Source organism: Gigantopelta aegis, chromosome 2, assembly GCF_016097555.1.
Source record: "Gigantopelta aegis isolate Gae_Host chromosome 2, Gae_host_genome, whole genome shotgun sequence".
In the NCBI taxonomy this organism is placed as follows: Eukaryota; Metazoa; Mollusca; class Gastropoda; order Neomphalida; family Peltospiridae; genus Gigantopelta; species Gigantopelta aegis.
This window is the reverse complement of record NC_054700.1, coordinates 8655088-8675977: the sequence shown is the minus strand read 5'-3', so window position 1 is coordinate 8675977 and position 20890 is coordinate 8655088. Positions and strand designations below refer to the sequence as shown.

Below are 20890 nucleotides of genomic sequence, written 5' to 3'. Positions count from 1 at the left end.
CATGCTCTTCCCTAAAGCCTTATACACAACATTTAGCAAGCTGCAGAAAGGTGTATGGGGGGGGGGGGGGGGGTCAAAAGAGTTATACATGCATACATTAGTACGTGAGTGCATTTTACATTCAAACAATCTGTCTAGGATCGATCCTCATCGGTGGGCCCATTGGGCTATTTCTCGTTCCAGCCATTGCACCATGACTGGTATACCAAAAGCTGTGGTATATACTATCCTGTCTGTGAGATGGTGCATATAAAAGATCCTTTGCTACTATTAACAAAAAATGTAGCGGGTTTCCTCTTTAACACTAAATGTCAAAACTACCAAATGTTTGACACCCAATAGCCGATGATTAAAAAAATCAATGCGCTCTAGTGGTGTCTTCAAACAAAACAAACTTTAACTTTACATTCAAACATTAAAATATATAGGCGCATACAGGAATCTCAAAAACGAAACCCATTGCCCGCCACCAATAAAATAGCTAGGGATTTTTTATATGCACTTTCCCAGACAGGACAGTACATTCCATGGCTTTTAATATACTAGTCGTGGGGTATTGGCTGGGATCATTTGAAGGTGGGCTGATTCGTACGTACATACTTCTATACATTTTGGACTGATCCATCCCAAGGGAGAGGACTAGGGGATCTGTCTCCCTCCTAAAAAATTAAAGTCCCCCCCCCCCCCCACATTTTCAACAATTTGTTTACAATTTTAATTGAAGTTCCCTTTTCAGAGAGATAACCCAGGTACCCTTTTGCCCTTTGCCCCCCCCCCCCCCCACACACACACACACACACAGACACTTTAAATATTTTCAGGGTCCACCCTTGTCTCCCCTGTGGATTTCTAAAACATTTGAACTTTACACGTGCACATTAATTATTACGTGCACCTGATGTTTACAAACGCTGATTATTTACTGTTACTATGTACATTAATTTGCTGTAGCATTCGATTGTTCTCACTTTACAAACACAGTACCGCCCTGGAGTACACGCTGTTTTCATTTGCGATGACCATGGATCCGATAATGTATATACGTGTATACATTGTCACCGTAATTGTAATATTTATACGCATGGGTGACATTAGAAGTTGCAATTTGCAACCAATCCACATTTCTATGGCAAACATTTAGATAGTCGGACGCAATAGCATAGTGCGCGTTGGATGTTTTATTAGGAAAAGTTTTGTTCGCTACATTACCGAAAGTGTAAAAATCCGTGTTTAAATTAAAACGGTTTAGCTTATATTGTTGGAAGATGGTTCGAATCCAGACCGTGGACATCGTTCTTGAGAAATTTATTTGCCATCACTTCCAGTTAGGCCTAAAGAATACGTAATTGAATCAAAGACATTGAACAACTAATTACGTTACGGTCATTTTAAAGTAGTTTTTGTTTTAAAGTTGATTAAATAAATATTAGTTATCAGACTAGACGATGGATGAAGCAAATAACCTTTTAGCAAATGACTAAAAACTGTGCTTGGAGATTCAAAAACGCTTTATGAACTCTTATAATTTTGGATGCTGTATATGCCAGAGGCACAAATACAAGCGAAAGAACTCCTCCTGTCTATATCAGACATAATTACTTTAAAGAGTAAACTACGAAGTCCAAAAGAGAGGAATCTTGAAATATGTTCTGGGGATTAAGGACATTGAAAAATAACTACCACAACCTTGAACATTATTCCCATTTTGTGCTATAAAAAAAAAAAGACACGGTTCAAGTAAACTTGAAGTAAAATTTGTGAATTCTTTGTAAATTGTATCTGGGACCTAATTCACAAAGCTTTCTCAGGCTCTGCTAGACAACAAAGCACCTCTTTGCAAGTCTTTTAGCATTGCACTGCGAGATCGCAAAGTTGCGAGAGTTTAGTGAATGAGACCCCTGGTCTATTGAAGAACCTGGCGATATGCTGGATAGAAAAATATCTTTGAAGGAGGAAGTTGTTGGCTTCGCAAGACATTGGTCGGGGCATGGTGTTGGTAAAGTTATTGAATCGGGGTCCGTCATCAAGAAGGTATTTTATTCTTTTGTTCTGTTGGCTATGTTTGTCATGTTCGCCTGGAATCTTCGACTCATTGTCAGCAAGTACTACCAGTACCCTGTCGCCACCACCATAGAGGTAAGTAACGTCATATTTGTATTTAACAGCCACCAAAGGGAAAAAAGTAAAGTTTGTTTTATTTAACGACGCCATTGATTTTTTATCTTATCATCGGCTATTGGACGTCAAACATATGGTCATTCTGACTGTTTTTTTTTTTTTAGGAAATCCGCTGTCGCCACATAGGCTACTCTTTTACGACAGGCAGCAAGGGATTTTTTATTTGCGCTTCCCACAGGCAGGATAGCACAAATCATGGCCTTTGTTGAACCAGTTATGGATCACTGGTCGGTGCAAGTGGGTTACACCTACCCATTGAGCCTTGCGGAGCACTCACTCAGGGTTTGGAGTCGGTATCTGGATTAAAAATCCCATACCTCGACTGGGATCCGAACCCAGTACCTACCAGCCTGTAGACCGATGGCCTAACCACGATGCCACCGGTGTCGCTGCCACCAATGGGAGTGCTGAAAAGCGGTCTGTTAATACAGGTGACTGCTTAATAAAGGTCGTTTTATAAAAGTCAGTTTATTTATATTTTAAGGGTCAAAAATCTATAACCAAATAAGTTTCAGAGTGTATTAGATTGATGATGTAAACTACACCAAATTTTTTATTTATTGTTCCATATTTACAAAAAACCACAAATAAACGTCACTGTATACAAGAAAGTCACATGACATGCTGTCAAAGTTGAAGGTTGTCAAACATGGATTTTACACATTAGAACATTCGTTTAATAGTGTGTGAATCCACCCCTGGCGCGAATACACTCGACACATCGTTGCCTCATGCTGTTGATCAGACATAAGAAGTTGACCCAGATCATGAAGGTTGGCCGGTGGGGCATGGTTATCCCGAACTCTCCTGCCTAATTCGTCCCAGGCGTGCTCTATTGGGGCCAAGTCAGGCGAATATGCTGGCCAATCCATCCTGGCGATACCTTGTTGTCTGAGAAAGTCCGTTACCACCCTGGCTCGGTGGGGTCTGGCATTGTCATCCTGCAGAACTGCCCCGCCGCCAATCTGCTGAAGGCCTGGGAAAACCAAAGGCTGGATAATCTAATTCAGATAGCGGATTCCATTCAGATTGCCATCCACCACATAGAGGGGGGTCCTGTGGTGGATAGAGATGCTGCCCCACACCATGACGCTGCCACCACCGAACCGGTGACGTTGTCTAACCTTAACATCAGCGAAGCGCTCCCCAGGACGTCTGTAGACACGAACCCGACCGTCGTTGAACTGGAAACTAAACCTGGACTCATCAGTGAACATCACTGGACCCCACTGAACACGTTGCCACCGCAGATGAAGCGTGCACCAGTGACGTCTGGCCGTTCTGTGACGTGGTAGGAGTGGTGGTCGAACAGCCTGGCGACGGCAGCGTAGATTATTGGCTCTCAGACGATTGCGTATGGTTTGATCAGACACTCGAGTTCCAGTCGCAGTCCGCAGATTGTCACGTAATCGGCGTGCAGTGGTTGTGCGTTGACGTAGAGCCATATTGGTGATGTAGCGGTCCTCTCTATTTGTAGTGCTTCGGGGTCTTCCCGAACGTGGACGATTTCGAACAGAATTCGTTGCTTGGTACCGTTGCCACAGTCGGCCAACGACACTCTGACTGACACCAAGTCTCAGAGCAACAATTCTTTGCTATTGCCATCCTGAAGCCAAGCAATAGCCCTTCCTCGATCTTCGATAGTCAGTTGAAGTCGTACCATTGTCGAATTTGGAGTGTGCACCGTACACGAACGCAAGCTCCAATTATACGGAAATTCAGCATTGGGAACATGGAATACACGTGCAAAGCGTGCAAATGAAGCGCTTTGTGAAAAAGCAAGTTATGGGTACTTAGCAGACCTTTCGCTTTCGCCCTAATTTACATGCAAATGTAAGCATGTTTTCGCCATTAGAACTAGTCGACAGTGTCAATGACAGTGGATTTTAATTCATTTATGGGTTGCTTAGACCCACTTTCGTCAAAATGGAACAATACCATGCGTGACATTATGGTCTAGCTAATATAACTGACATTCAGAAAATAATGTCGAAAATATCGTCTGACCCTTAAATTCTTTTGAGTAGTATATATATTAGTTACGGGTATTTTTTTTTTTATGACACCACTAGAGCACATTGATTTATTATTCATCGGCTATTAGATGTTAAACATTTGGTAATTTTGACATATAGTCTTAGAGAGGAAACCCGCTACAACTGCAAGGGGTCTTTTATATGTACCATCCCATAGACAATTTAACAGGCTAGCACATACCACGACCTTTGATATATCAGTCGTGGTGCACTGGCTGGAACGAGAAATAGCCCAATCGGCCCGCCGACGGAGACCGATCCAAGACCGACCGCATATCAAGCGAGCGCTTTACCATACAATTTTAGATGAATTTGAAGGATAAAAATGTGGCCTTTTAACACAGGTGGCTGATTCGTGTGGATGGCCGCTAGAGCAGATTTGACTGTGTCTTAATTCAACATTGTCTTTAAAATGTGGTAGGGGGTCTTTGAGCAAATATTCCTTTCCTTTTCTTTCCACCTTTGCAGCTTTGAAACCTTCAAACTCACCAAATAACTACAGCTTAAAATGTGCCAAGATGTCGCGAAACAAATATTCCTTATTTCTTCAGATACACTATGGCGCTATTGACTTCCCAGCCGTGACAGTGTGTAACAAAAACATCGTCAGGTCATCCATGGTTCATCTTGGAGGAGAGCACTTTAAGGAAATAGTCAGTCGCGCACAGGCAGCTTATAAAGATGACGACGACGACGATGATGATGATGACGACGATGACGATGATGATGACAAAAAAGACCCGAAAACAACAAGTCATCATCCAAGCTCAACATCATCATCATCAACTCCGACAACGACTACCGACATGACTAATTCTTCAGGATCATCTACTTCAACTCCAATAGCGTCTACAGACATGACTAACTCTTCAGGATCGTCTGCATCACTTCCAACAACGTCTACAGACATGACTAATTCTTCAGGATCGTCTACATCAACTCCAACAACGTCTGCCGACATGACCAATTCTTCAGAATCGTCTACATCACCTGAACAAGCGTCCTCTACCACTACCACGACTAATTCCGATAATAATGATGATGATGATGTCGATGATGAAGACTTAATAGAGGTTAGATGTATTCAAATGCATAATTTTCAAATTTCAATTTAGTTTATTTTAGTGCTTATATCCAATTGAGTACGCTGTTTAAGTACGTTGTTCTGGACACATTAGCCAACAGTATTGTATGTCAGTAGGTTACTGATTAGTTGCTAATGGTTAGTGAGAGCAGTTGGGGTAGTGTGTAGTGGCCATTCTTGCCTATAAATAGGGTTTGTCATAGAGATAATGTATTTGGATTTGGAACTGATGACAGGGGTTTTTTCATCTTGATAAAAGATCTGACACTAGACGATGTAACGAGCTGGAGGTCACACGTCTTCCACTAGAACTTGAACTAGAACTAGAACTATTGTTTTGTTTATTTTCAAAATATGGGAACAATACACCCTCAGTAATCGCTTGCTCTTTGAAATCGTGAACAAAAATTAATTAATTTTGTTTTAGGGTTTTTTTTTGTGTGTGTTTTTTGTGTGGTGGTTTTTGTGGGGGTTTTTTGTGTTTTTGTGGGGTTTTTTTTTTTTTTTTTACCCAAATATTTTTTATAACCACAGTTGTCGGAAAATGCCAGCAACTGGCTTAGGGAGCTCTTAATTCGCCTTTCATCGGGGTATAGGGTGGCTTACTGCATTAATTATATTAGTTATATAATAATTACATTTTGGGAGGTCCACTACCGGTCCAACCGGAAGGGACTATAGATTTCGTCTCCGTCTGTCTGTAATATTTGACAACGTTATGATCCTTGAATTTAGGAGATACGAAAATTTCTTTGGCACAGTAGATGTATTGGACATGTACAGTAGGGGCATAGTTCTCTTAAGGCTCATATAGATTGGATCAGTAGCGGATCCAGAAAATCCATTTAGGGGGGCCCAATGACATGAGGCGGAATACCAATGGGAACTTTGGGGGAGGTTTGGAGGGAATGGTAAAAAAAAAAAAAAAAAAAATATATAATAAAATTATAACTGTCGCAAAATTTAGGAGGGGGCCCGGGCTAATATTTTTCGATATTTTTTTAGGCGCATTCAGTCTATACGAACCACCGGCCTCGGTGCCGTCGTGGTTAAGCCATCGGACTACAGGCTGGTAGGTGCAGGATTCGCAGCCCGGTACCGGCTCCCACCCAGAGCGAGTTTTAACGACTCATTGGGTAGATGTAAGGCCACTACACCCTCTTCTCTCTCACTAACCACTAACAACTAACCCACTGTCCTGAACACACAGAGGTGTGTGCCCAGGACAGCGTGTTTGAATCTTAATTGGATATAAGCACGAAAATAAGTTGAAATGAATGTCTATATGAACCTTTAGAAAGCTTGTTGCTTTTCCTGTCCTGGACAGGAGGAGCCGGCGGAAATCGACATCTTGGCCCATGACGGGCGTGCGCTACGGCAGCTTGCTCTGAATGTACATGTTAAACCCTATGCCTATGATCATGTTGGTTTTGCTTAAATCCAGGACGTCCTCCCTGACGAGTTTGTCCACATCAGCGACGGCGAGAGTCCGTGGCTGAAGACCGGTCTGGACGACGAGATCGCCGACACGGCTAGGAACATATCGCTCGGCCTCTCCAAGCTCAACCAGACGATGAGGATGAAGATGGGACATCAGTTCAAGGACTTCATACAGGGATGCACCTTCAACGGGAAAACATGCTCAGCTGGGTAGGTCGTCGTGCTGGTGATTGTGGTGATGGTAGTGGTGGTGATGGTAGTTGTAATGGCGGTGATGGTGGTAGTGGTGATGGTGGTTGTAATGGTGGTGATGGCGGTGTGTGTTTGTGTGTGTGTTTGTTTGTGTGTGCGCATGTGTGTGTGTGTGCGTGCGCGCGCGTGTGTTTGTTTTTGTGTGCGTGTGTTTGTGAATGTGTGCGAGAGAGAGAGAGAGAGAGAGAGAGAGAGAGAGAGAGAGAGAGAGAGAGAGAGAGAGAGACAGACAGACAGAGACAGACAGAGAGAGAGAGAGAGAGAGAGAGAGACAGAGACAGACAGACAGACAGACAGACGGACACAAAGAGATAATGTGTGTGTGTGTGTGTTTGTGTGTGTGTGTTTGTGCATGTGTGTATGATAATGTGTATACGTGTACATTGCGCGTGCGTGTTGGTGTGTTTGTGCATGTGTGTGATAGTATGTGTATGGAAGTGCGTGCGTGTGTATGTGGGTATATATGTGCGTGTATGTATGCATGAATGTATGTGTGTGTGTGTGTGTGTGTGCGTAAGTGCGTTCGAGTGTGTGAGTGCGTATGTGCGCGCGGTTCCCATACTCGATCGTAAATGAAGATTAATCAGTGGCAGATCCAGAAAATCCATTTAGGGTTGCCCCAATGACATGAGGTGGAATGCCAAAGGAATTTTGGGTGAGGTTTGGAGGGGGGTCGTAAAAAATGAAAATTAATATATAATAAAATTATAACTGTCGCAAATGTTAGGAGGCGGGCCCCTGATACCCCCCCCCCCCCCCCCCCCCAGATCCGCCTCTGATTAATCGATTGCGTTTTAGCATTTTTACAATTATGATGCAATACAGAATTAGTAATGGAAAGGGACAGATGTAAAAATAAAGGTATATCATGGTTTTAAAAAAGTGCATAAAATATAATATGTATATGTTTAAAATCTGTGTTTAACAACCACTAATGACATTATTTAATCAGCATGTGATAATTCTGATGCATCACCTCCCAAGTTATTGTAGCCCCGTGAATGCTGCAAGGGGTATACGTCAGCTAGGTATAACTGTCCAGCAGGGTTCTCGCGGACCCGGAGTCCCGGGTCCCTGACGCAGCGATCAAGGATGGGAACGCACCATATTGCATTGTTTTATATTTTATCATACATTTTAATAATAAAAATTTTTATTCATGTACTTTTTATTACTACATAAAACCATTTAAATGTCAATGTTCTTGTGTTGTCAGTTGTTATACAATTCACTTGATATTTTATTGGATATATCAGTTCATGGACTCTCCTACATTCCTATTGGACTCTTGAAATATAAGGTCATGAGTCCATGGACTCTCAATATTTTTGGATGAATGAGAACCCTGACTGTCCAAGTCCAAGTCCAAAGTGTTTAACGTACACATTCAGAGCAAGCTGTTGTAGCGCACGCCTGTCCTGGGCACATATCGACATTTATAGCAAACGATTTATAGCAAACGATTATAACCACCACACCTTGTTAATTAACTAACCGTAGCACCGAGATTACCTCTGTTTCCAGAACAGAATAGAACGGAACTTTATTTACTCTAATGGCCCCAATTCGGTGGCATCAGAGGAACATAAATAATAATAAACGTGCACATTGTCAAGATGATTTCGAAAACATATATACCACGATGCAAACAGATGAGCAGCCAAATATTAAAAACAATTAAAATTACACATAATATATCAGTCAAGAAGCACAAAATTGTTTGTTAATAATTGATATAAATTTACACAATTTTTTTAAGAACACTAATACGTTTTGAGCTGAAGAGTTGCTGGAATGTGTATATATTTAGTCTATTCACATAGTATTTGTTAAGATATTTAAGTCTTTCTTGTCTAAATTTTGTGCATATCAATAGATAATGAAATTCATCTCCAACAGTATTGCTATTACAAAGCGTACAGTTTCTATTTTCATATGAAATGTTTGTCCACCTCCCCTTTTCAACTGGTAAAAAGTTATTTTAAATTCTAAATCGAAATTATTTTGTGTACATTGTTTTATCCAGAATGTTAAAATATGATTCTACTTCCAATTTCTCTTTAAATATTCTATAAGTAGTTCCTTTGCTGGTCGTCAAGATGTCATTTCTCCATGTTTGCAGATACTGACCAGAAAGTCTTCTCTTCACTACTTCTTTTAACCAAGCCACTGATTTAAATGACTGCTTGTCCCAAACGTTATTCAATCCAAGCTGGTGAAATAGGTCTCTGATGTTAATTATCCATTTATAGTGCGTACCGAACTGAATAAAATCGTAATACATTATTTGGTAAGCGTTTACAGATAGTTTTAGGCTTTTAAGCCAGATCAATAATCACATTTGACCGACAAAGCCTAATTGTTACAGCTTTTACCGAGAACAAATAAATATACCCTAAACAGTTACACGGGGCAATTCCGACTCATTGACCAAGTGAAGCCTCACGGGGTAAAATATTTACACAAGTACATTTAGTTCCATATTAAGTAAACAGAACAAAATGTTTTTCGAAAAGAGAGAAATCGTGTTGCTTACCTTTACTTGATGTTGTACTCCCAAAGGCGCGAAGTTATTGTTGTGACACGTCGTCCGTTTGGAGTTGTAATACTGCTATTCCATCTAGTGATATATTAATGGTTTCTACTAATGTAAAATACATTTACGATTTTTATATTATGACGCTATTTACGGGTCTCCATCAAGGGCGGAACGGTAATCCACAAATAGCAACACCATATACTAAAAACAAAAAACAAAAAACAAAAAACAAAACGAAAACAACGAAAAACCCCAACAAAAAAGAAGAAGACGTAGCAGTAGAAGAAGAAGAAGAAGAAGAAGATGATGATGATTATGATGATGATGATGATGATGATGATGAAGAAGAAGAAGAAGAAGAAGATGATGATGATGAAATAGAAGAACAACAACAAAACGAACGTGATGATGATGATGGTGATGATGATGAAATAGAAGAACAAAACGAAGAAGATGATGATGATGATGATGAAGATAATGATGAAGAAGAAGAAGAAGAAGATAATGATGATGATGATGATGATGGTGATGACGATGATGATGATGAAGACGACGAAGAAGAAGAAACAGACTCAGCACATTTATTTTTGAAGTCCGGGGACATGAAAGGTCGTTCATTACTTCAGTTTGTCATTACAACCATACTAATATCACTTCAGTCCTCAACTCTCCGATACAGGTATCCTGTTATGTCATTGGCTATGGTTCAAAACGTTTACGACTATTAGATGGATAATAAATCTTTCAATATCTTGTCATTCGTTAGACAATTGAATGTTTTTCAAAATTAAGATGTTGGTTGATGCAAAATAATCACTTTGCATCCCTGTCAGATCTGAGTTATCTAGCATAAGTGGCGGGATGCAAAGCGCCCTCTTGATACGCGGTCGGTCTGGGGTCAATCCCCGTCGGTAGGCCCATTGGGCTATTCTCGTTCCAGCTAGTGCACTACGACTGGTATATCGTAGGCCGTGGTATGTGTTATCCTGTCTGTAGGATGGTGCATATAAAAGATCCCTTGCTACCAATGAACAAATGTAGCAGGTTTCCTCTCTAAGACTACAGGTTAAAATTACTAAATGTTTGACATCCAACAGCCGATGATTAATAAATCAATGTACTCTAGTGGTGTTGTTAAACAAAACACACTTTATTTAACTGGATTATCTTGTACAATGGACAGTGCACCAAAAGAAAGAAAGAAATGTTTTATTTAACGACGCACTCAACACATTTTATTTACGGTTATATGGCGTCAGACATATGGTTAAGGACCACACATATTTTGAGAGGAAACCCGCTGTCGCCACTACATGGGCTACTCTTTCCGATTAGCAGCAAGGGATCTTTTATTTGCGCTTCCCACAGGCAGGATAGCACAAACCATGGCCACGGTGCAAGTGGTTTACACCTACCCATTGAGCCTTGCGGAGCACTCACTCAGGGTTTGGAGTCGGTATCTGGATTAAAAATCCCATGCCTCGACTGGGATCCGAACCCAGTACCTACCAGCCTGTAGACAGATGCCCTTACCACGACGCCACCGAGGCCGGTGCCAGTGCACCACGACTGTCATATAAAAGGCCGTGGTATATACTATTTTGTCTGTGGGATGGTGCATATAAAATCCCTTATTATTAACAAAATAAAAATGTAGCGGGTTTCCTCTCTAAGGCTCTATGCCCAAATTACCAAATGTCTGACATTTAATAGCCACTGATTAATAAATCAATGTGGTCTAATGGTGTCGTTAAATAATCAAAACAAACTTCATCTTGCACAAACCACGAATCAATGGATAGTGGTTATAGTGACGTATAATTCGAAGGTCGGCGTAGTGGCCTTACATCTATCATTTCGGCCGCTAGACGCCGCTGTAGGTTGAAGTCAATACTTCCAAATTTATATTAATTTTATACACAGCTTTTCATAATCGTATAAATATTCGTATTTATCTTGCAACCACAGTTTTATTAACAGAATATGATGACGTATAAAGCTACTAGCAGAATATGACTTTTGACGTCACTCATTACAAAATCGCTCATTTGACCTCTAGGTCATCGTACAATGTGGCTCAAATAACAGATATAATAGCTTTCCCCCTTAATTTTTATGGTCTGCAGAATAAAGATAATAACTAGTTAATGACGTAGGATAATCTGCTTTATTCTGTTCAGGCCGAATGAGAAATTCTGCTCGGCAATGCCACGCGGAATTTCCCATTCTTACCTTCACAGAATAAAGCAGATATCCGACGTCATTAACTAGTTACTCTCTCTTTATATATAATACAACATTTTTGTCTTTCTTTTTGCAGAAACTTTAGCATGTTTTCCAGTGTGAACTACGGCAACTGTTATACGTTCAACGGGTTTAAATCTGGCGGAAATCTCAAGACGCACAAGTCTGGGCCCCTGTTTGGTACGTTCTTGAAGTGATAAAACTACAGACATGTTTGAGTTCATCGACAGTTATGTATATTACTAACGTTCGCGAACTATTTGACTGGTTCCCTATGTGATTCGGTTTAGCGTGAAGCGGAAAAACCAGTCTAGTGGATGTTTTCTTTTATTCTCAGTTGACTGAACTCGGACCAGGGCCTCGTTCAACGAAGTGATCTTAGCCGTACGATCACCTTAAGTGCAATACTACCGTATGCACTTAATGTGATCGTAGGACTAAGATCGCTTCGTGGAATGGAGCCCAGATAGGGAGTCAGAAGGTTCGGCCAGTCGGTTTCGCTTAAACGTTTGCAAAGTAATTTAACAGGTTCCTGAAGTAATCATTCGGTTTAATGTGAAGCGTAAACACCAGTTTAACCAGCGTTAGGGACAAACCGGTTGGCAGAACGTGCCCCAGATTTCTTCATCCAGCAGATAAAGCTCAAGAAACGTCTGTTTTGTTTAACAACACCACTAGAGAATATTGATTTATTAATCATCGGCTATTATATGTCAAACATTTGGTAATTTTGACATATAGTCTTAGAGAAAAACCCCGATATATTTTATCTTTTACATGCACAATCCTCCTAGATGGAGACTTCAACTACGCATAGCGGCGGGATGTAGCCCAGTAGTAAAGCGATCGCCCGGTTTCGGAAATATCCCCGTCAGTGGGCCCATTGGGCTAGTTCTCGTTCCACCACGACTGGTATATATCTTGCTACTAATGGACAAATGTAGCGGGTTTCCTCTCAAAGACCATGATAGAAAATTACCAAATGTTTGACATCCAATAGCCGATGCTTAATAAAGCAGTGTGCTCTAGTGGTAATGTTAAACAAAACTTAACTTTTAACTTTTTCTGTAGAATGTTTAGAGACAGGTTTTGTTTTCGACATTTAACTAGGGTTTTTTATATTTCAGGACTAATTCTGTCCCTAGTTCTGGAACAAGACGAGTATATAGGCGCCCTCTCGCGGACGGCAGGTGCCCGGCTGACCATTCACGAATCAAACGTGTTTCCATTTCCGGAAGATAGCGGCATCGACCTGTCACCTGGAAAAGTGACCTCTGTTGGATTGACGGCGGTGAGTGTGCAACATTTTATACATCTGATGATGATGATGTTGTTGATGTTGTTGTTGTTGATGATGATGATGATGTTGTTAATGCTGATGATAATCATTAACTGATAACGGTGATGGTGGTGGTGATGGTCGTGATAATGATGATGAAAATCACTAAATTATGACGGTGATTTTTTTTTTTTTTTCTCTTTCACAATTTAGACCAATAGTCCAGTCTGTAAGATAAAATGAGCTGTTTTTTCCAGTTCGCCTCTCTTTCCATAGAGTTTGGTGTGTATGGCAGTTTCGATTGGCCACTCAGCTTGTCTCAGGTCTTGATGAATTGGACACGCCTGTAAGATGTGTTCTGCTGTTTGGTCTTCCAGGCCACAACTGCAGGTTGGTGTTGCTGCAAGTTTAAACTTTCTGAACATGTGAGCATTCAGTCGGTTGTGGCCTGTCCGGAGTCTCAACAGAGTTACTTGTTCCAAGCGACTGAGAAGGTGGTAATCATCTTGTTCTGTCCTGGGTCTGTTGGCTGCCTTTATCAAGGTTTTCTTCTCTGAGAAGCTAATGTTGTTGCTGGGCTGTACATGATTAGCTCCTAGCTTGGCTAGCCTGTCTGCTTCCTCATTTCCTGGAATCCCACAATGTGCTGGGATCCACTGTAGAGCTACTCGTCTTTCCTTTGCTACCTCTTGCATGGCTTCATTCAGGTGAGGAAGTTTTTCCCCTTGCAAGGCTTGTAGGACTGAGAGAGCATCTGTGAGGAAGACAACTTGTTGACAGTCTTCTTTTGCATCCTTGATCATTGTAGCAGCCTGAATAAGTGCATGGGTTTCTGCATTGTAGTTGGAACTGTGGGTGCCGGTTGGTACTTTTGCAGTTAGGGTATTTCTTGAAGGGAGCTTGATAAATATGCCTGCCCCTCCATTGGCCACAGCATTTGTTGACGAACCATCAGTGTATGCATGATGACGGTGATGATAATGATGATGATTGTGAGGACGAAAATTATAATGAATCACTCTAGATGATGGTTATGATGATGATTATTATGACAATGATGAGGGATGATGATTACGATGATGATGATTATGATGATGAGAACTGATGAGAACTTATGACATTGATAACCATAAAATCAACTGTTTTAAGGCGTCCGTATTCCACGTTTTGTGCCCGCGGATTTGCCAAGCGGCGCACATGTTAGCGTACGAAAATGCACCCACTTCCTGGTACAAACTAGGAAAACTAATATAAGTAAATTTTGAAACCTGACACTAGTCCACATTATTGTTTTTGTTTCGTTTAGAAATATGTAAAGAAGTTGGGCTTTCCTTATACGAAATGCGTGAAAGCGAACGAAGTGAAGATTGCGTTCAGGGGACAATACTCAGTAGCGGTGAGTAATAACAATGGGCCCAATTCACTAAACTATCGTAACTTTGCGATCTCGCATTACAGTACAATAACACTTGACAATTATGACAATGCGATATTACTTTTAAGAAAGACTCCATATCTTAATTATAAACGAAATGAAAGGAAAGGAATGTTTCTTTAACGGCTATTTGGCTTCTGATATATACCTTCTTCTTTATTTAATGTAAGAGTAAATTATCACCAGAATTTTGCTTTATTAAAAGTAAGATTTGGTCTGATGGTAATTTGTTGAGATTTTTATCCGTGTACCCATTTTTATTAGAGTTTGTATGTGTTTAAAACGTTTAAATTTATATAACCTTGGTATGAGGGTTAGTACTGGCATATTCATCGGCTCCTTGTTTACGCACACGCACTATAGGCTAGCTGTCATTCAATTTGTAGGCGTGTCGGAAGACGTGCCTCCAGATAAAGATCGTGAGAAGATGCAAATGTACTGACGTCAGATACGCCAATGCCTTCGCCTTCAAGGTCAGACCATGTGACAGAGATGGGGACTGTGAGTATTCATCATGGGTCATCTGGGCGGGGTCAAGGTCAACATGTAAGAAGTTGGGTTGCAAAGTAAATGGAACTTTGAAAGGGATATTTGTTTAACGTTAACTCAGTACATTTTAACTATGAATATTTCTTCACTAACATGGTTGTTTCGACACGATGGGCAAGGAAGGGAGACATATATCAAATTAGACAAACAGACAGACAAACAGACAGACACATATATAGACAGACCTAGAGAGATAGAGAGAGACACACAGAGAGAGAGAGAGAGAGAGAGAGAGAGAGAGAGAGAGAGAGAGAGAGAGAGAGAGAGAGAGAGAGAGAGAGAGAGAGGAGAGGGAGAGAGAGGAGAGAGAGAGAGAGAGAGAGAGAGAGAGACAGAGATAGACAGAGATAGACAGAAACAGACAGACAGACGAACATAGTCCACTGTCGTAACACAAAAACACCTCAAAAAGCTTTTTATTTGATAGATGAATACATAGAACTGAGAGAGAAAGAGAGAGAGAGAGAGAGAGAGAGAGAGAGAGAGAGAGAGAGAGAGAGAGAGAGAGAGAGAGAGAGAGAGAGACCGAGACCCAACAAAAACCTTTAACGAGACGTTCTGAACACTGTTTTTACAGGACAATGTACCTTTAACTGAATGTATGTTATTCCACTTGTTTAAGTTGACTGCATTCAGCGGGAAGAACATCTGGATGTTGACGACTGTGTCTGTCCCCAGGCGTGCAGGTACGTCTTCAGCTTATTTGTATTCAGTTGAAGTTTGTTTTCTTTAACAACAACCACTAGAGCTCATTGCTACTGGACGTCAAACATTTGGAGGCGGGGCGTAGCCCAATGGTAAAACGCCCGCTTGATATGCGGTCGATTTAGGATCGATCACTGTCGGTGGGCCCATTGGGCTATTTCTCGTTCCAGCCAGTGCACTACGACGGGTATATCAAAGGACATGGTATGTGCGATGGTGCATATAAAATATCCCTTGCTACCAATGGGAAAATGTAGCGGGTTTCCTCTCTATGATGTGTCAAAATGACAATGTGTTTGACATTCAATAGCCGATGATCAATAAATCAAAGTGCTCTAGTGGTGTCGTTAAATAAAACAAACTTTACTCAAACATGTGGTAATTATGGCGGTCTTAGAAGAAACCTACAACATATATCCGTTAACAGCAAGGGATATTTTAAATGCTCTTTCTCACAGACAAGACAACACATACCACGGTATTTGATACACTAGTAAGTGGTGCACTGGTTGTAAACCAAAAGGAAGCAGGGCACAGAAGGGTTACTCCAGGTAGACAAAAAGGGTTATTTTCATATTTATCAGTGTGTATTAATATGTAGGTAAAAAAGAGTGATGTTTTTTTGTTGTTTTTTGGGGGTTTTTTAAAGGCAACCTACCCTACCCTATTTTCTGGGCACATTCCCAGAAACACACATTTTTAAGCCTTATTACAGCATGGTAATAAATATGTATATGTATACATGTTTCTCAAGTAAGGCAAAGTTGAGGTTTTTCTTAAATCATTATTTTAAGCCCCTATCTAGCGGGAGTCGAGATGAGCATTTAAATCCCAGAAAAAGTGCCAAAGTACGCCTTTCAGTTTAAAAGAACCCTTTTTATGTTTAGCTGGAGAAGCATCTATATTAGTGTACCTTGAGTCCCCCCACCCCCACCCCCACCCCCCTCATGCTATGTAAGCTAAACACGGCTCTAATATTGAATGGTATATGAACAGTTTTACTAAAAAACAAAATTACTATTATTTAATCACTATATATTTTCCCCTGTAAAACCATGAAGATAACTGTATTCTCTGTATTCTTATTTGCAATTTTCAGTCGGAAGATATTTTCTCAAACCGTGTCATCGGCGAATTTCCCTTCTACTGCCAGCTTGGTTTGTATTTTTTTTTAATGCATTTACTGAATTACAATGGGGATAACTATGTTGTATTTGACCATTTGCGGACGTTTTACCATCTCTGCTCCTCGTCGCCGGTAAAACTCAATTTGCGACTGTATAACCAGAATGAACGTCCGCAAATGGTCACATACAACATAGTTATCCCTAATTATACATTCTATTTACCCTGATATACTTTTTATTTATATAACCTGCTAGATTAACACATAATTATGTAGCATGTAAAAGCCAAACACTTTAGAACCTAAATATAGTTTGATTTGCTTTTGCCGAAACATACAGGCCAAGCAGCCTATAATATGCGTGCGCGTGTGTGCGTTGTGTGTGCGTGTGTGCGTGTGGGCGCGCGTGTGTGTTTGTGTGTTTGTGTGTCTGTGTGTTACAAAATACCAACACCGATCCTCTCACAGTAAGTTTCTGTTTTAAAACTCTGTTTTATTTATTTAGGGTCAGTACACGAAGAATCTACAGTCTCGCAGTCAGCGGCTGAAAGAGATTTTTGAAGAAAGTGAACACGTTATGTAAGTACACATAGACTATCAGGCCAGTAGAACGTTATAGGTTGTATTAGCCTGTATTGTCAGTCATACATCGCACACATTCCTGCGTCCACCTAAAATAAGGTGCTGCTGGAATGTTGAAATGAGTGATTAACACATGCGAGTCAGAACTAGCACAGGACAGAGCTCACTAGAGTAAGTACAGCTGTGATGACATGCACTCATGAATCATTGTGATAACAGTGATGTTAGCAGGTGTTTGCGAAAGGTGAGCATATCCTGCCCCACCAGTGGCACGCGTCATGAGTATTGTCACCACCGCCGTGTTACTGACATATTTTCAATTCTGACACCCACCCACCCAACCCCGACTGCATAATAATATTATTGGAATGTAATTTATTATATAGCAGGCCAGACAGACTAGCGTCATTTAAATTGCAGTGGTCTCCAGCTAGGGGGCGGGATTTAGCTGTCGATTGAGTGCTTGCTTGAGGTGCTTACGTCGCAGGATCGAACTACCTCAGTGGATCCATTCAACTGACTGGGGTTTTTTCTCGTTTCAACCAATGCACCACAACTGGTCAAAGGCCGTGGTATGTGCTTTCCTGTCTGTGGGAAAGTGCATGTAAAAGATCCCTTGATGCATAAGGAAAAATGTAGCCGGTTTTGTCTGATGACTACGTGTCAGAATTACCAAATGTTTGACATCCAATAGGCGATGACTAATTAATCAATGAATGTGCTCTAGTGGTGTCGTTCAACAAAACAAACTTTAACTTTGGTCTCCAGCTAGTTCTACTTGTCTGGGGCGGCGAGACGCGTGTTGGTTTCAACTCGTGTGAAGAGTCTGTCGTTTATATATTATTTATTCCGCGAAGAACAACAAACGTTTCTCCTAGGTAATTTTAAATATAATGGTACTTTATTTTCAGGATAAATGTCTTACAAGTGCAAGTTTTCTTTGAGAGCCACCAGTATGAAAAGATCGTGGAGTACAAAGCGTACAGTGTAAGTGTACACACTGGTGTTTGTAAAGCCTGGTTTCCGTAATATATGTCACGGACGCAGAAAGACGCAGACCGTTGCAGACTGATGGAGATGTACTGCAACTGATTTTCTAAGTTTACCCGTTAGATTACAGCTCCCTCGGATCCGACGCAGACCGTATACGGTTGTTCTCTCCCTCCCACCTCTCTGTCCCCCTCCCTCTCTCTCTCTCTCTCTCTCTCTCTCTCTCTCTCTCTCTCTCTCTCTCTCTCTCTCTCTCTCTCTCTCTCTCTCTCTCTCCCTCTCTCTCTCTCTCTCTCTCTCTCTCTCTCTCTTATTTTTGGTCAATGTCGGTCAACGAAATTTTATAGAAACCACATTTGAAACGACTTGGTTATTGTATGTTTGTTAAGTGTCACTAATAATAGTAATTAAAAGTGATAACACACACTTTTATTAAAACTGTAGGTGTGCTAATATTTTGCATTAGAGGTTATAATATGGCGAGGCGAGGTTGTAAGTTTATTAAAACTGTAGGTGTGTTTGTATTTTGCATTATATGTTGTAATACGGTGAGGCGAGATTGGAAGTTTATTAAAGCTATAGAGTAATAGTGATGTTTTTATTTTGCCTTAGTGAATAATGTTTTAATATAGTAAGACGAGGTTGTGAGTTATAAATTTTAAAACTCTAGATGTATTTATATTTTAATTTTGGCATCAGTAAATAATGATGTAATATGGTGACTGTGAGGAGATATTTGAATTTATTCAAATGGTAGATGTTCGTTCGTTCATTCATTCATTCATTCATTCATTCATTTCAACTTATTTTCGTGCTTATATCCAATTAAGGTTCATACACGCTGTCATGGGCACACACCTCAGCTATCTGGGCTGTCTATCCAGGACAGTGGGTTGTTTGTTGTTAGCGGTTAGTGAGAGACAAGAGGGTGTAGTGGTCGTTCACCTATCCATTGAGTCTTAAAACTCGCTGTGGGTGGGAGCCGGTACCGGGATGTGAACCAAAGTACCCACCAGCCTTATTTTTGATGGCTTAACCACGACACCACCGAGGTCGGTGAATGGTGGATGTATTTTTATTTTGTATCACTATAAAGTAAATGATGTTATACTATGGTGATGCAAGACTGCATTTTGAAGACATTTGATATTTCTGTTTGAAGCACGGCGGAGCAGGGGAAGGGCTGAATTCTGAATCCTGAATCGAAATTATTATTCGTAGTAAATCTTAAGGCAGAGATGAATTTTACTTGTGGAATGCAGGAAATTGCATTTCTGGACATCTAGTTTTCAAAATTTTACGGGGCAGCATACCCCCGAAGACCTGTAGTCCGTCCTACAGGGAACGCCTTTTTTCATATCATGAAATTTACTAGAAGTTATATATTTCTGAGCCGATTGAGTTCTAAATTTAACACAAAAATATTATTTTTGTGTTATTTCTTAAACACATTTTCTTGTCTTCTTTCGGCAAACCAAACTGAAATTACTGACAACCCCCCCCCTCCCCCCAACATTTTTATAGAATGAAAGGATGGACTATAGAAACTTTGCTTTGCACCCTCGATTTCAGTCAGCCCCCCCCCCCCCCCCCCCCCATGTCCACTTGCCTCCGCCGTGCCTGTGTTTTTCATCACCTTTGTTTGTTTCAGTCTGAGCAGTTGCTAGCCGACATGGGAGGACAAGCCGGTCTGTTCATCGGTTGTTCTGTCATCACTCTGGTCGAGTTACTCGAGTTCGTCGTCCTACTGATTAAATATTGCGTCCATCGAGTCTGCTTCCGCCGGAAGCTGCCGTCTCCTATCGCAGTGCGACCAGCGGCGCCCGATGAAACTAAAATGTTTTATAATAACTAACAGAACGACTTGTATCCAATGAATTTGTTACCAATAAAACGCTGTGGGATCACCGAGATTTATTTATTTATTATTGTTTACACGTGTAAACGTGTGTCCGGTATAACTGCTAGTCGCAGATGTAAACTTACGATGTTTAGTCAAATTGGCCCCTGTTAGTCTTCTGTTTGAGTAGTTTGCGTTTTCTGATTCTTTAAAGGATGAATTGTGTGCTGTGTGAAACAGAAACCGATATAGGGTTATGCTAGGGTAAGACTACCAACTGCCAGAACAAAGTTGACCAACTTTCTACTTTCACGACTTCTACGACTGTCCAGTTGCTAGTCTGAGCGTTCTTACAGCTCGATTCTCGTCGTATAACCCATTAGTTGTTAATCTGAGCGCACCTGTCGTAAGTCGGGAAATTACAACGCAACCATCGAGTTGGCGAACTTCGTCGTTCGTCGTGACAGTTGACGGTGTGAGCCTAGCATTACAACTCCGTTTAGGAGGACTACCAGTATATTTATCAAAAGCCTTAACAGCCTATGTAAATAAACATATGTCATTCGAGTGTGTATATAATAATTCAAATAAGGCACTGTTATATTATTTTA

General features: G+C 40.8%; 1 protein-coding gene across 1 annotated transcript; it reads left to right on the top strand.

Annotated features, from left to right (window-relative positions):
- The first annotated feature begins 1923 nt into the window (after window positions 1–1923).
- Window positions 1924–20346, top strand: LOC121379380 (degenerin-like protein asic-1). Its single transcript, XM_041507973.1, has 12 exons — window positions 1924–2136; window positions 4766–5287; window positions 6743–6948; window positions 11850–11953; window positions 12901–13064; window positions 14359–14448; window positions 14874–14988; window positions 15659–15722; window positions 16841–16898; window positions 17373–17446; window positions 18361–18436; window positions 20091–20346. The coding sequence occupies exons 1-12, from the start codon at window positions 1924–1926 to the stop codon at window positions 20292–20294; spliced, it is 1890 nt and encodes a 629-aa protein (XP_041363907.1). The 3' UTR covers window positions 20295–20346.
- Window positions 20347–20890: the final 544 nt, after the last annotated feature.

Coding starts and splice junctions, on each gene's coding strand:
- LOC121379380 (XM_041507973.1), top strand. CDS start 1,924: ATGCTGGATAGAAAAATATCTTTGAAGGAGGAAGTTGTTGGCTTCGCA. Junction 6,949..11,849: donor GGGAAAACATGCTCAGCTGG/GTAGGTCGTCGT, acceptor TTCTTTTTGCAG/AAACTTTAGCATGTTTTCCA. Junction 11,954..12,900: donor CAAGTCTGGGCCCCTGTTTG/GTACGTTCTTGA, acceptor TTTATATTTCAG/GACTAATTCTGTCCCTAGTT.